This window comes from Sorex fumeus, unplaced genomic scaffold, assembly GCF_029834395.1.
Source record: "Sorex fumeus unplaced genomic scaffold, SorFum_2.1 ptg000098l, whole genome shotgun sequence".
NCBI lineage: Eukaryota > Metazoa > Chordata > Mammalia > Eulipotyphla > Soricidae > Sorex > Sorex fumeus.
The window spans coordinates 78,042,917-78,059,679 of record NW_026606155.1 but is presented as its reverse complement, the minus strand read 5'-3'; the positions used below and the strand labels follow the sequence as shown (position 1 = coordinate 78,059,679).

The 16,763-nt window shown below is 38.9% G+C and overlaps 1 protein-coding gene across 2 annotated transcripts in view; it reads right to left on the bottom strand.

The window, feature by feature from the left end:
- FMN1 (formin 1) overlaps window positions 1-16,763 on the bottom strand; it is a 443,955-nt gene that overhangs the window by 93,860 nt on the left and 333,332 nt on the right. For both annotated transcript variants that reach the window (XM_056133806.1, XM_056133807.1), the window contains one exon: window positions 8,647-8,739. In XM_056133806.1, the coding sequence (XP_055989781.1) occupies window positions 8,647-8,739 (93 nt within the window). The remainder of the gene's footprint in view (window positions 1-8,646; window positions 8,740-16,763) is intronic.

Genomic DNA, 16,763 nt, shown 5'->3' with positions numbered 1-16,763 from the left:
CATAAAAAGATTTTGACAGTTCTATTCATTTTGCAAAGCTCTTCATTGGAGAGAAATGGAAACAAATGAAAATGAGTTTGTGGATGCTGGGTCAAAAAGAGACTGAATAAATATATAAGGGAGGGGCAAAAAGAGGAAGAGGGGCTGGAGTGATAGCACAGCAGGTAGGGCATTTGCTTTGCACGCGGCCGACCTGGGTTCGATTCCCAGCATCCCATATAGCCCCCTGAGAACTGCCAGGGGTAATTCCTGAGTACAGAGCCAGGAGTAACCCCTGTGCATCGCCGGGTGTGACCGCCCCCCCAAAAAAGAGGGAGAAAAATGTGGGATGGGGAATGAAGACAAGAGGAAAAGAAAGAAGATTATGGGGGGGGAGATACATACATTATTGGGGAAAACCAAATTCAAACTAACCTTTTCAGCTTAGAGCACTCTTAGAACTCTGATGAGATGGCTTTCACTGCCTGCCAAGGATTTCTGATGTTACTTCAGTGTCTTGGAATTCACAGTCAAAAATCTTAACGTCTTGATTTTCTGACATTATCGGCAGCTATTTCACCTAATACTTTTTGTGATTAGTGAGGTGAAAACCAAGTCATAGTTACATCTGCAAGCTCTGCAAAGAATTTAAGAAGTATTGCCTTTCCCATGTTACAATGTCGGGATCACTGACCCTCCCTGATCTTTATGACCTTAACATTGGACTATGGTGATAGACCAGACAGTTTCTTTTCTAGCCTCTGGGGGTTGAAGTGAGGAGACTACCTAATGATTACTCCATGACTTAGAGTACAGTTATGGTCCATGTCAATCTAATCAGACTTATGATCGACTATCTGTGATACTGAAATTTTGATAACCAGGATATTTTGATGACATGCACTATAGACCCCCAAAATTGCATTTCACCTGATCATGGCATGATTTCCCCTTTCTAAATGAATTTATCTATTAGATACATTGCAGAAACACAAGTACTATCCTTCTATTAAGTTAATCAGAGGAAAATAATAAATTTCCCTTAAGTTACTAAAAAAGATTTAAATGTAAATCTTAGGGGCTGGAGCAATAGCACAGCGGGTAGGGCGTTCGCCTTACACGCGGCCAACATGGCCGACCCGAGTTCGATTCCTCCGCCCCTCTCGGAGAGCCCGGCAAGCTACCGAGGGTATTCAATATGCCAGACACAGTAACAACAAAGTCTCCAATGGAGACGTTACTGGGCCCGCTCGAGCAAATCGACGATCAACGGGAGGGCCTTTACTTTACTTTTACTTACTAAAAAACCCAAAAAAACAAAAGACCTCTAAGAAAACTGTTAGAAAAATAACATCATCTAAATGGATCTAAATAGAAAACTGTGTGAGGGACAAAAAGCCTCTGGGCACTTAATAAGATTCACCTTTTTTTTCTCCCTTTTTTTGGCATACCTGGAGAAGCACAGGGGTTACTCCTGGTTCTGCACTCAGTAATTACTCCTGGCAGTTCTTGGGAGACTATATGGGATGCTGGGAATCAAACCCAGGTTGGCCACGTGGAAGGTAAATGCCCTATCAGCTGTACTATCGCTCCAGCCCCTAAGATTTACATTTTATCACACCATTAATTTAATGAATTCTATGCACTCCTATCACAGGCCAGGTTGGGATTCTAGTATATTGAAATCAGAATGCAAATAGGACCAGAAGGCAAAATCCCAGCTACAATGTAGTATTCAGCTTTTTTAGGTCATTCTTTAAGCAATAACTGTGGGAAATGAGCATTACCGCTTCATTCATTTTATCAATTTATCTTTATTTTTATTACTAGACAAAAGTTTCTTGACATTAATTATAACTCTAATCTCTACTAGTTAAAGTACCCTAGAGGATAGTTTGATGAATTAGGAACACAGTTGACTCGTTCATATTCATTTTGCTTTGGCTCCATTCATGGGTACCAGGTAAAATTAATGGAGAATGAGATAAGGCCAAGTGTGGGAGAGGGTTGGTATTAGCGCCAGTTTAGGTTCCAACTCTCCCTGCCAAAGCTATAAATACAAATGACCAATTTAACAGCATGAAAAGACCACCTACAAGATCCATACCTGGGACCTAATCAGGGAAGTTGCTCTGCACCTTCTTTCAATTATAGGATCCCTGCTATGTTTATGGAGACTTTTAATGCGAGCATCACAGTTTTGACGGCCATATCATTATGACCATGTTTGATCTGACGGTGGGAAAACTTGAGTCCAAATAATGCCTACACCAGATTACTTTGCACTGAGCTGTAAATTGGAACCAACGAGAGCTCACTGTGTGGAAAAAAAAAGAAAAAGAAAAAGAAAAAAAAGCTAGTAAGGAAAAAGGCTCAGATACTCAGAGATTACAACTTAAAAAAGTGGTTCTATTAACATTACTTTTGACTCTCGGCAGGAAATAAACTTAGTTAAAAATGTTTACCACAATGTGGTTAAAAAACATTCTTAAAAAGCATGTGGGGAAGGGAAATTGATAAAATATGAGGATAAACATATTTTCCCCACTTGAATGTGGCAATAGGATATGGCTTATGAAAAAAAATCCACTCATCTCTATTGCTGGAAGAGCTGAATTGCAGCTTACGTGAAAAATTAACCAACAAATGAATCAACTGAATCACGATGCTTGTGACTTTTCAGACCTGAAGACCTAAAGATGAAGCCTTTATGATTGATAAGAATCCTAATGGAAAACTAGCTTTCTTGCCAAACCCTCAATGACCATAGAAGTAATTTTTCCTAATTTATACTTATTGTGCACACTCTGTGCTCAGATATTTTGATAATTCAGAACTTCTTGTATATCCTTTCTTTTGGCTATTCTGTTCCACTCCTGTGATAAATCACTTCCTTGAAAGTCGCTCTCAACACTCTCCATAAGCCCCAAGATTTTATCTGTGGATATTAAACATGTCAAAATCAACATGTCTGAAGTTTACCTTTTCATTTTCCATCCCAAATCTGATGCTCATCAGTATCAAGCCAATTATTCAAGCAAGTAAATTCTTCTTTGATTCCAGTACTAGTAATGGGTTATTAAGTCCTGGAAGTTTCTTTATTTTTACTGTGATGGGTTTTATTCAAGTTTTTATCATCACTTGCCTGGACTACTTTAAGAATAGTAACTGGCCAATATGAGTCTCTTTTCTTTCCATTTTTATTTTCAGTGATGAAGATTAAACCCAGGACATGCAAGTCTCCATTGCTAGGCTACATACACATCCCAACTTGTCTTTACACTGCTGTTAGCTACATTTTTTTAATAGCAAAAACAAAAAACAACATTTTTCTCACACAAAAACCAAACTAGTAAGCCCAATATGACTATGTCACTCCCATACACACTCTCTCCACTGCCTGTTCAAAGTTCAGATAAAAGTAAAAAAGTAAAGGCCCTCCCGTTGATCGTCAATTTGCTCGAGCGGGCCCAGTAACGTCTCCATTGGAGACTTTGTTGTTACTGTGTCTGGCATATCGAATACTCTCGGTAGCTTGCCGGGCTCTCCGAGAGGGGCAGAGGAATCGAACTCGGGTCGGACATGTTGGCTGCGTGCAAGGCAGACGCCCTACCCGCTGTGTTATCGCTCCAGTTCAGATATTTTTCAATTTTTTTTTTAGTTCAGATTCTTTATCAATCTCTTCTGTGACCATGACCCTTCTCTTATTTTAGGTTTTGGGTTCTCCTATGCTCTGTGATCTAACCATGCCCTCAGCACACCATGTATTCCATTCTGAGATTGCAGTGCATGTTTTCAGCTGCCAGGATGCCTTTCTAAATTTTATATTGAGAATTTCTAATCCTCCAATGCCTCATTTTTACAAGAAAGTGAAAGTAATACTAATTTTTATAGGATTTTCATATAGAATAAAAGAGAAAAATGACCTATGCCTTAGAGTGTCAGGCAAACAGAAACAGTATCAATTATTATTTTCATTATCACTCCTGAAATAAAAACCCAAGCCAAAAGCTACCCTTAGCCAAAAGTCTTTCTTGGAAATAAAAGCATCTCTCATTTTGTGTTCAAATGATCTAATCAGAGTACCAGATTACATCAATGTCAAAGACAGAATGTTCATAGTTTAACGTCTCTGATGACAAGATATATTCATGGTTGAACTTAAGTGTTAAATATATTCAATGGCATATTAGATGCTATATTAAACTGTATGAAAATTACTTTAAAATGTTTAGTTTCATGCTAAAGAGATACTTGAGCAAGTCAGGCACTTGTCTTACATGTAGTTGACGAGAGTTCAAAACCAGAAACCACATATGGTCCCCTGAGCCTTGCCAGGAATAATCCCTGAGCACAGAGCTAGAAATAAGCCCTGAGCACAACCTATAACTTCCCCTCACCCCAATTTTTAATTATACAAGGTATATAATACATATTTATGGTTGGTAGAAAATTCACTTTTCTTTTTTGGTGAATCAGTGAAACAATTACTTTAAAAATAGATTACTGAAGTTGGTGCTGTGATGTAAGTGTTGTAGTACATGCAGAGTCCACCAATCACCTCCAGGAGTGGCCAAGTGAAAAATGAGGGACTATTATTTGGAGCTTCTTGGTAGTCAAAAGATACTGCATTTGTCTCCCCACCGTGATGAGACACCAAGTTACCGCCCACAAATGGCTCCTCCAGCTCCTGAATGGTCATCAAAGTGTGCCCAGAGGCACACAAACAGATCCTGGAACCCAGCGGCTTCTGGCAGAAATCCCTCTGGACTTAATTACTAAAATATCAGAAATCCAAAAATCATCATATTCTCTTCATTATCAGCAATGGAAAACAAATTATCTAATGATACCTTCTCCACAGGTCTGAATGTTGGGGGAAAATTCCAATAATAATGGTAGGTCTTCTGTCGAAAAATTGAATGTAATCAAAGTAGAGAGAGAGTAAAGTGGAAATCATCTGCCACACTGGCAGGGGAGGGTTGGTATGGGGGTATACTGGGGTTCTTGGTTGTGGAAAATATGCACTGGTGAAGGGATGGGTATTTGATCATTGTATAACCTAGACTTAAACCTGAAAGCTTTGTAACTGTTCTCACAGTGATTCAATTAAAAAAAAAGTGCATTTGTCTCTATTTTAATAAGCAAATAGCTGCCCTGAGTAGCCACTTGATGGAACAGTATGCTGCCATCTTTTTCATCTAAGCACTCCAACTTGAGAGCCAAACAATAACTATACCCTGGGCAAAAAAAGGAGAGGATTTGGCTTGTGAAGCTGCATTCCAGTAAAACAGGATTTATACTAAAAAGGCAGAATGATAATGTGAAGAAGAAAAGGAAGAACTGAGGGGACAAAGACTGAGAGACCATGTCTCTAGACTAGCACTGTACAAGAGAAATGCAGTGAGAGCCAGAGCTAAGATTTTCTAACAGCCATGCTTCAAAGTGAAAAGAAAGGGTAAGATAACTAATATTTGATTTAGTTAATTCAATATGTCAGAAATGTGATTTTACTATGTCATCGATGCGAAAACATCAGGAGCAAAGTATTTGGCATCAAGTTTTCAAAATCTGGTTTGTATTTCCCCCTTTATAGCCTACCTCAATTGGGATGAGACACATTTCAGTTGCTCAATGGCTGCCTGCGGCTAGTGTCATATTGGACAGCACAATTCTCCATATTTTTGAAAAACCATTCCAGCTAGGGAATGAGGAAACGGTCACACACTATGTCAGCCTTGATTCTTCTCATGACATAATATAGGGAATGTTTAATATTTATTTGTATATTTAAAAATTCTTCATAGAATGACACTTTCCTGTCAGATTTTGTGCCTAGTTTTGGCTGATTTTGTTTAAACTATGATTCGTGGTTATTTTTAATGTCCTCTCATCTTCCCTTCACTCTATGGATTAAAAGAGCAGAGTCCCTTATTCAATTACAGATCTACCCCCCAGCAGGACAATCCTGGTTCTGGTATTCCTAGAATCTCTCACAATATCTCCCTGTGGAAAAAGGACATGTATCTGTGAATACATATTAAAGAGTGAACTGAGTTTGACAATAGTGAATCCCCACCTTCCTATCTATTGGACTCATTGGGGAGTGAAATAAAAGTGCTCAGTCCTGGGACCACCCTCAGGGTTGTGGTTGTTAATTCTGAAGTTCAGTCTGCATGTCAACAATTTTTATTCTTCCCTAGATGAATCTAGTACATAGCTAGGGAGGCATGGTTGAAAACCACTGCTCTAGGACTTCCTGAGATTAGCTTATTGTGGCCAAAATGTATCTCCTTGAGAGAAAGTCCAGTTTGACTCACCTCATTTTTCTTTGACAGAGCAGAATGAAAGTTTTCTGAGAAAGCATAAATAGAAGGGACTAACAGTTAACCTTAAATGGTGATTTACAAATATCTTTTCCAAATATCAAAGACCATTGGAATACACACACACACACACACACACATATATATATATATATATATATATATATATATATATATATATAGTCTTTTTGGGTCACACTGGTGATGCAAAGGGGCTACTCCTGGCTTTACACACAGAAATTACTCCTGGCAGTGCTCAGGGGACCATATGGGATACTGGGAATAGAACCTGGGTCGGCCATGTGCAAGGCAAATGCCCTACCCACTGTATTATCACTCCAGCCCCATGGGTCTATTCATATTTATCTTTTCTCAATGACAACAAAAATTAAAATTTACAATATAAGTGTCTTAATAGCTGGATTCAAGAAATAAGAATTAGAAAGCTATTTGTATATACAGACAGATAATACCCATACACACACAGAGCAAAATTTTTCTAGACACAACTTAATAGCAATTAAGAAAAAAAAAGATCTCAATATGTTTATTTAAAATTTACATATCTACTTATATTATTCACTGGGGTTTGGAAAAGCATTTCATATATCAAGAGTATACAATGAATCCACTTGGTAAGTCACATATGAAAGCTACCTAAATTTAGTCAGAAGTTTGGTACTACTCTTCACATTCAAAATGGCACTTTGCCTGACAGAATTCTTTCTTTTTTTTCCTGACAGTATTATTTCTATCATATATGAGGTTCAGCAATGGCCAAGAAAAAAAATTCCATATTCTACTTTAATACCAATCTGTCAGTGAGGAGAAAGAAATAATAATCTCTCTTCCTAGGGAGCAGCTGGAATGAAGTTATTCTGACTCAGGGACTGAGAATTTTCTTGCCAATTCCCAAGGTGGTTTGGTCAAACTTTTATGGATTCATCTTGCCTAGAGGTTTTTTGTTTTTAATGATAGTGTGATACCATGTGGTATCGCTAATTAATAGAAATAGTATGCTGTTATATTCCCAAAGGCTCCTACATGCATTTCCTTGATTTTCTAGCAAAGACAAAAGCTTTTTCTAATACCTCACACTATTTCTTTTCTTTGAGATGTGTTATGATGCAAATTAGATTCAGGTGTATAAAACAACAAGTGTATATATATACACATATATACTTGTATATACACACATATGTATATATATTATACACGTTTACACAGTGAAATGATTACTACAGTAAGTCTAGGTAACATCTATCACTGTAAGATTTTTCTTTTAGCAATATTAAACATAAAACAACAAGTATATATATACTTGTATATACACACATATGCATATATATTATACACTTTTACACAGTGAAATGATTACTACAGTAAGTCTAGGTAACATCTATCACTGTAAGATTTTTCTTTTAGCAATATTAAATATAAAACAGCAATATTATTTAATTATAGTCAGTATGCTGTATGCTGCATTTAAGACTCTGCTAACTTACAAATCAAAGTCTATATTTCACATTTAGTTTGACTTCACATCCTATGATGAATTTGAAAAGTTAAGTTGGAACATACTCAAAATGCAATAAGCTTCCAAGTTCACTGAAAGAGAACAACAGAAGTCTGCTACTCCTGTCAAAATCATGAAAGACAAAACATAATTTGCTAAGATATCTAAATAAGTCCCCAGTCTTGGGCGTGGCAAAACTTCCATCTGCCTGAAGAGCTGATGGTTATCAAGTGATTAGATATGGGTTCAATTTTCCTTCTTGGAAAAGAATAAAAAGTACAACACAAGCATCCTACAGCTACACTCACAAAGCCAGGGAGATAATTGTCCAGGATGACCAGAAATCCTCAATGTACTGACCAGTCTGCCTGTCAGTGTTTATGAGAATCCCCTGAGGCTCCACCCAGAAACAAAGAAAAACATCTTCCCTTAAAAAAGTTTATAAAAACAGAGGTATTTTTTTTGTCTGTTTGTTTTGCGGGGCGGGGGGGCACAACTGGTGATGCACAGGGTTACTCCTGGCTCATGCAATCAGGAATTACTCCTGGTGGTGCTCGGGGGACCATATGGGATGTTGGGAATCAAACTTGGGTCCAAGGCAAATGCCCTACCCACTATTGCTCTAGTCCCAACAGGGGTAATGTTAAAGGATAAAATGACTAGAATAAATCTGAAAGGTGATACATAGGTTGCCACATCTACATTGAACATGCAACTCAAGTGAGCAAAAAGGAAACGGGAACTACTAGGGCTCAGCAGGTATCAGAGAATGAGCCACAGAATTGTTCAGGGTACAATGTATGTGTAACTGAATCCATCTCTTACCTTTCTGAAAGAACTCCTCCAGCTTGTCCTTGAAAGGCTGGAGGTACTCCTTTGGTGACCCCTTGCACACCACTGTCATCTGTTTCTCACTTGCTGTGAAGAGAAGCACGGGATTAGATTTCTTCAAGAACAACTATTTGCAGAGCTTAAGCTCTATGTTGTGTACCTGAGTGTCATACATGTGGAATCAATCATTACTTCTAAGTTTTGGGGAAAAGGGAAAACAGAAACAACACAAATATGCATAGAGAAAAATGATGAGCTCCCCCCTACATTACGTCAGGAACAGGAAAATGCATCATCACAGGCTTCCCTTTTATAGAGACACACCTAAGACACTGACTTGAAGCAGGAAGAATACCCTGCCTCTAGTTTCTAAAAAGCATAGAAGTAGATAAAGGAACAAAAGTGATGGCCTCTTGGTATCTGAGTTGCAACGCATAATGCACAAAAGGAGAGAGAGAGTATGGGGGAAATTGCCAGGGAGGCAGGGGGAGGATGGGAAAGGGGGGCATACTGGGGAGACTGGTGGTGAGGAATGTGTACTGGTGGAGGGATGGGAGTTTGAACATTGTATGATTGTAACTCAAACATGAAAGCTTGCAACAGTATCTCACGGTGATTCAATAAAATAAAATTTTTAAAAAAAGAAATATGCTAAGTAAATTTAAAGCCAATCCCAAAAGACACATGCTATTTCATTTACATGAAATATCCAGGAAGGTAAATGATAAAGACAGAAACTGATTTAGAGGCTTCTAAGGAATGGGAGGAGAGACTGGTGTGTAGAGACACAGGGCTACCTTCTGGAGTGAGGCAAAGGTCAAGTTAGTGGTTAAAGTTGCAACTCACAATGAAAATACTAAGAAATCACTAAATTGCAAGTTTTAAAATGATGAGCTTTGTTTATATGAATTTTCTCTCAAAAACAAAAATTAAGCTTTTAATTAAAAGCTTAAAACTCTAAAAAAATTAAAAAATAAAAAGCATAGAAGGAAAAACTACTTAAGGACCTGTCCAGGAAATTAAGAATCCCAAACTTCAGATTCCTACTCCAACAGGAGATAGAATTTTACAGGAATTTCCAGGTTACAAATTACAGATACAAACTGTTTGGAACAACAGAATGGGAAATCCCTCCTCACATGTTCTAAAATGAGAACAATGCTAAGGCTACAGAAAATTGCGTTTCTCTTCATGCTTCTTAGTCACCTGTTCATCCTACTAATATTGCATTAATACATGTGAATGATTTTATATGTGATTTAAGAATGAATTTACTATACACACATATAACCAAACTAGTCCTGATTTAGTGATATGGATACTACTTATCCATAGTTTATCATTACAAATAGAAGTTAATTTAGGAGAAGGCATTTCCCTAGGGTTTCAAAATGCTTGTGCCAGTGGGAGAAAAAGCACTGGGAAAAGCAAACTTCATTTCACTAAAGTGAAGTGTTGATTCAAAAACACTTTTATTTTTTCCTGCTGACCACTGTTAGAAGTTACTGACAGGTCCATGTCTAAGAGAATGTAATAGCACACTGACATTTTCACCATCAAGGAATCATTCCACCAGGTTCCAAAAAAAAAAAAAAATAGAGAATGCATACGGCAAAGCAACCAACAGGTCAGCACTGAAAAGGAGGCTACTCAGTGTCACCTAAAGACAGGTATCTGACACGGCATCTGCCATATTGCCAGCTAGACTGCCAATGTCCTAAATGACTCTGGGACACTTTAAGATTGTGTGGAAGATGAAAGCATGATGTAGGGAATGCCATTATCTTCTGAGCCAAATTCAGAATCTGTTACATTCTTCTTCTGTTTGATTTTATTTCTTTGGTCCATACCCAGTGTGCTCAAGGGTTACTCCTGGAGCCTAAGGGGAACCATATGGGATGCTGGATATTGAATCTGGGTTGGCTGCACGCAAGGAAAGCATCCTACCTGTTGTGCTACCAGTTACATCTTCAAAAGTGTCTAGAGGTATTCCTGCCTGGGATCAGGAAACAGATCACAGAACAGGGGTACCTATACTCAGGGCCTCAATAGATATGGTTACTTTCTAAAGTTTTTTAATAATTTATTTTGGCTACTGTGATCAGCTTTTCTGAAAACTTATTCCAATATTATTTTGGATTTAGCTTTTCCTAGGGCTGGAGCGATAGTACAGTGGGTAGAGCATTTGCCTTGCAAGCGGCCAACATAGCTGACCTGAGTTCTATTCCTCCGCCTGTCTCGGAGAGCCTAGCAAGCTAACGAGAGTATCTTGCCTGCAAGGCAAAGCCTGGCAAGCTACCCGTGACGTACTTGATATGCCAAACACAGTAACAATTGTCATAATGGAGAGGTTACTGGGCCCGCTCGAGCAAATCAATGAACAACGGGAGGACGGTGACAGTGACAGCTTTTTCTAATTTTGTTTTGAGGGGGCAGTATTGACCCCTAGCTCTACACTCAGGGATCACCATTGGTGGAGCTTGGTGGACTATTTGGAGTGCTGGTGATTGAACCCAGGCTGGCCGCATGCAAGTTGTACTATATCTCTGGCCCTGGGCCTAGCTTCTTTTTTTTTCTTTTTTTGTTTTTGGGTCACATCCTGTGATGCACAGGGGTTACTCCTGGCTCTGCACTCAGGAATTACTTCTGGTGGTGCTTGGGGGACCATATGGGATGCTGGGAATTGAACCCGGGTGAGCCACGTACAAAGCAAACACCCTACCTGCTGTGCTACTGCTCCAGCGCCAAGGCCTAACTTCTTAAGCTGTGGATCATGATGCCATATGGGGGTAAATGAATGGAGGCGGGACATTGTCACAAGGAACTTGGCAATAGTAGGAGATCTCTGAATACACATACCAAAACTTAATTAAAAATCAACCACGTACATAAGGAATGTAAAGGGTCAATCTTTCCTTTTCCTTCCTTCACTCTTCCTTCTACCCTCTTTCCCTCCTTCCCTTCCTCCCCCTTCTCTTTCTTTCTCCTTTGAAATTTTTTTAATTGATACTCTGTAGTTTACAATGCTATAAATAATGGTTTGTCATGCACATAATTCCAATATTACACCGATCACCAGTGTACTCCCTCCCTCTTCCAAGGGAAAGATACCACTCTCTTCCTCTTCTCTCCCAAGTCAATTGTGTGGCTCAGTTCTCCCATTATGTTGCCATTGGCCTTCATTGCTACCTTTCCGTGTATCTTTAAGTAGCATATATGAGATAGATCGTTCTATACCTGTCCCTATCCTTCTGACTGACATCATTCAGTGTATCTTCTACTTGCATCCAAGTTTCAGCAAGCTGCATGATTTTGTTTTTTTCTTAGAGCTGCATAGTATTCCATTGTGCATGTAAACCCCAAATTTTCAATCCATTTATTTGTGGTCAGGCATTTGGGTTGTTTCTAAGTACGTCAATATTACACAATATTTTACAATAGGCTATTGCTCCAGCTAGGGCTGGAGCGATAGCACAGCGGGTAGGGCGTTCGCCTTACAAGCGGCCAACATGGCCGACCCGAGTTCGATTCCTCCGCCCCTCTCGGAGAGCCCGGCAAGCTACCGAGAGTATTCGATATGCCAGACACAGTAACAACAAAGTCTCCAATGGAGACGTTACTGGGCCCGCTCGAGCAAATCGACGATCAACGGGAGGGCCTTTACCTTTACCTTTTTTTACAATAGGCAATGTGGCTACTGTACTAAGCAACATGTTGCACTTCTCTGGTAAAAAAGTGGTTGTATGAAGAAAAAGTTTAAGAATCCCTGATCTACGAACACTTACTGATATAAAAATTAATTATTTTAAATGACTTTATTTGAGGGGTGGAAAGGCATTCCACAGAGATATCTGGGAGTGCAGGGGCCACCCCCAGTGATACATGACCCTCAATGCCAGGTCTCACGGTTAGGCGTTTGGCTCAATGATGAGGTGCTTCCAGGTCCAGCCACACTGAGGCATGTTCATGTGCCATGTTATGGCAGGAATGGATATGGGAGGGCCTAGTGCATTCTGAGATTTCTATATATACTCCACCTTTTGGAGCTTTCTGTCCAACCTCTTACTACACTACTATTGAAGAAATACATATCCTACCTTGAAATGAGCAGATCCACAATTTAAAAACACCTTTATAAAAATTTAACCCTGGGTCTGGAGTGACAGTACAGAGGATAGGGCATTTGCCTTGCATGCGGCTGACCTGGGCTCAATTCCCACCATCCCATATTGTCCTCCGAGCACTGCAGGAGTAATTTCTGAGTGCAGAGCCAGGAGTAAACTTGTGCATCACTGGGTGCGACCCAAAAAAGCAATAAACAAATAAATAAATAAATAAACTTTCCTTGTTGGGTTGTTTCCTCTATTGCATCTACATCATCATATCTCTCTACTGACAATCATTACTTTCCCCTATGCTTCTTTCCCAGAAGATGGAGCCACGGCCAAATGGTAAGTTTGCTGCTGTTCTCTTCTCAAAGCAGTATACTCCGAGCTGGAGTGGTGTTAAAGGGAGGAGGAGATGAGAGAGTAAATGGAGCTGGAATTTACTTTGCTGACACAAGTCAAATTAGGGTTGAAGGATGACACAAACATGACTGGAAGTGGAGAGGGAAAATTTTGGAAAGTTTTTGTTTATTTGTTTAAGGAAAGGAGATGAAGAGTTAACTTTGAGACATATGAACTTTGTTTTGGTCTCTACAAATAATTAAGGCAGGAAAATAATCAAATAATAGGAGAAAAGGAAGAAAAGAAAACATTATTAATGTATTTTTTACTTACTGCTAATTCAATTAAATTACCATTCTCCCTCTCAGATCTATTTCCACATACATGGGAAACTGATGGAGTAAACCAAAACGATGAAATGTTTCCAAATGCATCAGCAAGTATTCCCAGTTTCATGCCTTCATTTGTGTGATTTTCCTACCTATATAATTAACACTATACCAAAATAATATACACATAATACACATACCTATATTTTTCCTACCTATATTTTCCTACCTATATAATACATGTGCTTCCTTCCCAATATTTTTTAAATGACATCACCATGAATTACATAGTCACAAAGTTATTCATGATTGAGTTTCAGGCATACAATATTCCAACACCAATGCCTTCACCAGTGTCGACTTCCTTCCAACAATGTCCACTGTTTTTAAACCTAACTCCTTATAAAAAGTTGCTCTCCTTTTATAAGCCACATCTCCCATATTCTTCAAAGTTCTCCATCCTGGTTAGTATTCTTTTTTTATAACCTTTAATTATATTTGTTTATTTCTGTTTATCCCTTCGAAGTCATTGTGCATATTTCACTGACTTGTCCTCAAATATCTACCTGGAGTTCCATGTATATTTGGCCAAAGTATATGATTCCCTCACCTTCACAAAAGATCAAAAAAAGAGATGATCAATGCTTATTCAAAGTAGGACAGAGCGACTGCCTCCTCCTTTTCCACAGGGCTCTGCCTCTTCAATCTACAAATACTATTACTGGCCCAAATTGATCTGAAAGGTTTGTGTGTATTCAAAGTGTCCTCCCCAAACACCCAAGCTCCAGCAAAGAAGCACAAGCAAAAGCAGAACTGCCCAGAAATAGGCAATGCTCAGAAATCCTTCCGTCTGCTTTAAATAACTGGCATTTCCCATTAATCTTCCATAATTGCATAAACTTTTCTGATGATACCCAGCTATCAGTCTGCATATATACGTAGCCATACTTAAAAGAAAGTTAAGAGTTTCTCACCATTTAAATTGAGAGTCATTTATATTCTTTCACCAGCCCCCTACTACATTCTACTTATAGAAGCGATGGCATTTGTAGAAAATTATTTTTCACGAACACAGGTAATTTATGGTGAGGCATGTCTGAACACTGGTCATAGGATATAATTTAATTATGAAAATAATTTCTCCAAGGTTACTTCTCCCTAGCCAAGCAATGCTGAAGTGAGAGCTTATTCATTTACAAAGGCAAATCTTTCACTGTGGTCTGAATGAGAGTCACAGCAGTAGCTTTCACTTTGCTCTGAATATGGTGACAGAGCCCCGGGTGTTCATGTGTCTGCTCAGATGGTAGGAGGCCATGGAGTAGGGTGATAAAAGGGGAGAGGCCTAGACCTGAGCTCAGACTTGTTTCAGCTCATCAACAAAAGGAGGATCCTCTTTATAAGCATGATAGAAAACCTTCAGTTGTTATGTGGCCACACCCAGCAGCAATCAGGGGTTACTCCTGACTCTGTGTTCAGGAATTACTCCTCATGGTGCTAAGGGGAACACATGAGATGCTGGGCATCAAACCTGGGTCAGCCATGTGCAGGGCAAGCATTTTGCCACTGCCCTATCGCTCTGATCCCAGACATGATGGAAAATGTAAGTGAGCTAAAGCAGGCAAGTGGTTTGCAGAAAGTCTGGCACTAGCAACTGGCCTCAGAAATATTGTCAGCTTTATGATTTAGTAATAGTGATCAGGAAATATTACAGCAAGAATAACAAGAAAATCGTGGCTGGGATGTTGGCTATTACTGATGTGCACTATATTTATTAAAATAATCCTAGTGAAAATCTTATTTAGAACATAGGACAAATAACTTTGTTCCCTCACTCAAGTTCCAGCACCCATTGGGATAATTAACTGGAAGACCCTTAGATAAAAGGGAAAGAAAATGTGGGATAAGTCTCCTACACCCTGAAACTCATGGTTCTGAAATTAGAAAATGAAACTAGAGCAAATGAAAGCAGCTCCCCAGTTGTACTCCAAGGTTCTTTCTGAACTCCCAATGGGTCCAGCCTTTCCGCATGACTAGTTAGAATTAGACTCTACATGGGCAAAGCAGAAGCACTCTCCAACCAGCTCAACTCAGTCTCAGGTTCCAGTGGTCAGGCAGTGTGCCTACTGTCCAACCAGAAGATGCCCTCACAAAAATCCAGACCACTGAGTCTGCCTCAGACACTGGCAGTACTAGGAGTCTCAGTGCTAAGAAGTCAATGTTACCTCTAGTTTGATCTTGTTCTCTCTCTGGTTCTCTCTCTCTGCTTCCCTCCCCCCTAAGAAATTTTCTTTTACAAAATTAAGAATAAGCACATTAATTCTAGAAATTAGCTACTAAAAATGCTCACTGTGAGAGAATCAGCACCGAGAAAGCAATACACAATAAAAACAAAAAATAAACCAAAAGAACATTCTCATTTAAAGATTAAGAACATTCTCATTTAAAGATTAAGCCCTTGTAAAAATATTTTAATAAGGGACACATATGGTTTTGAGTATTCCTAGATTCCAGATGTGAAACTGTTAAGATGATAGGTGGTTTTCTCCCCCCACCCCGTCCCTTGTTTGTTTTTGACTCCTAGGAACAAGAAATAATCATCATTGAGTCACTTAAATAGCATGCATAGGGTCCAGATACAATTAACAAAATCTATTTCTACCTGAGTGGACAAATAGCTATTTGGAATTAAAATACATACCCTAGATGCATGAAAACAGGGTCAGAATGTGACCCCAGAATCATGGAGAAGCACTGTCATATCCACACCTACCTGTATTGCTCTGTGTTTACACACACAGTGTCAAGGCCACAAAAGCTAATTAGAACATGGTGCTAAATGGAAGAAGACCATTACTCAATGTTGTATAATTCCATTCTGTGAAATATCTAGCATGGATAGAAATGTAGAGGTAGAAAATGATTGCTGACAAGGACTGGGAAAGAGTTGGGTAGAGAGTATGAGGGGCTAAAGCAAAGGTATATCAGGCTCATGAGGGTGTGAGTGTGGTGTGAGTGGGTAATGCCATTTTCTAAGATGACTGTTTTATCCCTATAAATACACAAGAAGACGCTGATTTATCCCTCTAAATACACAAGAAGACATTTAAATTATGTAAAATGTGATTGCATCTCAATAAGGCTATTAAAGGCAAAGCTAATTATAACCTCTAAGCTTTAAACTGAAACTATAATGCATATATGGAAAGAATGTCCAATTTGTGCTTCTTTTATAAAGTACAGTGATTTTTCACATCCTAGGTATAACTATGTATTTATTATTACATTCTTAAAACATTAAATCATGGGTCAGAAATGTAAAGAGTTGGAAATATTC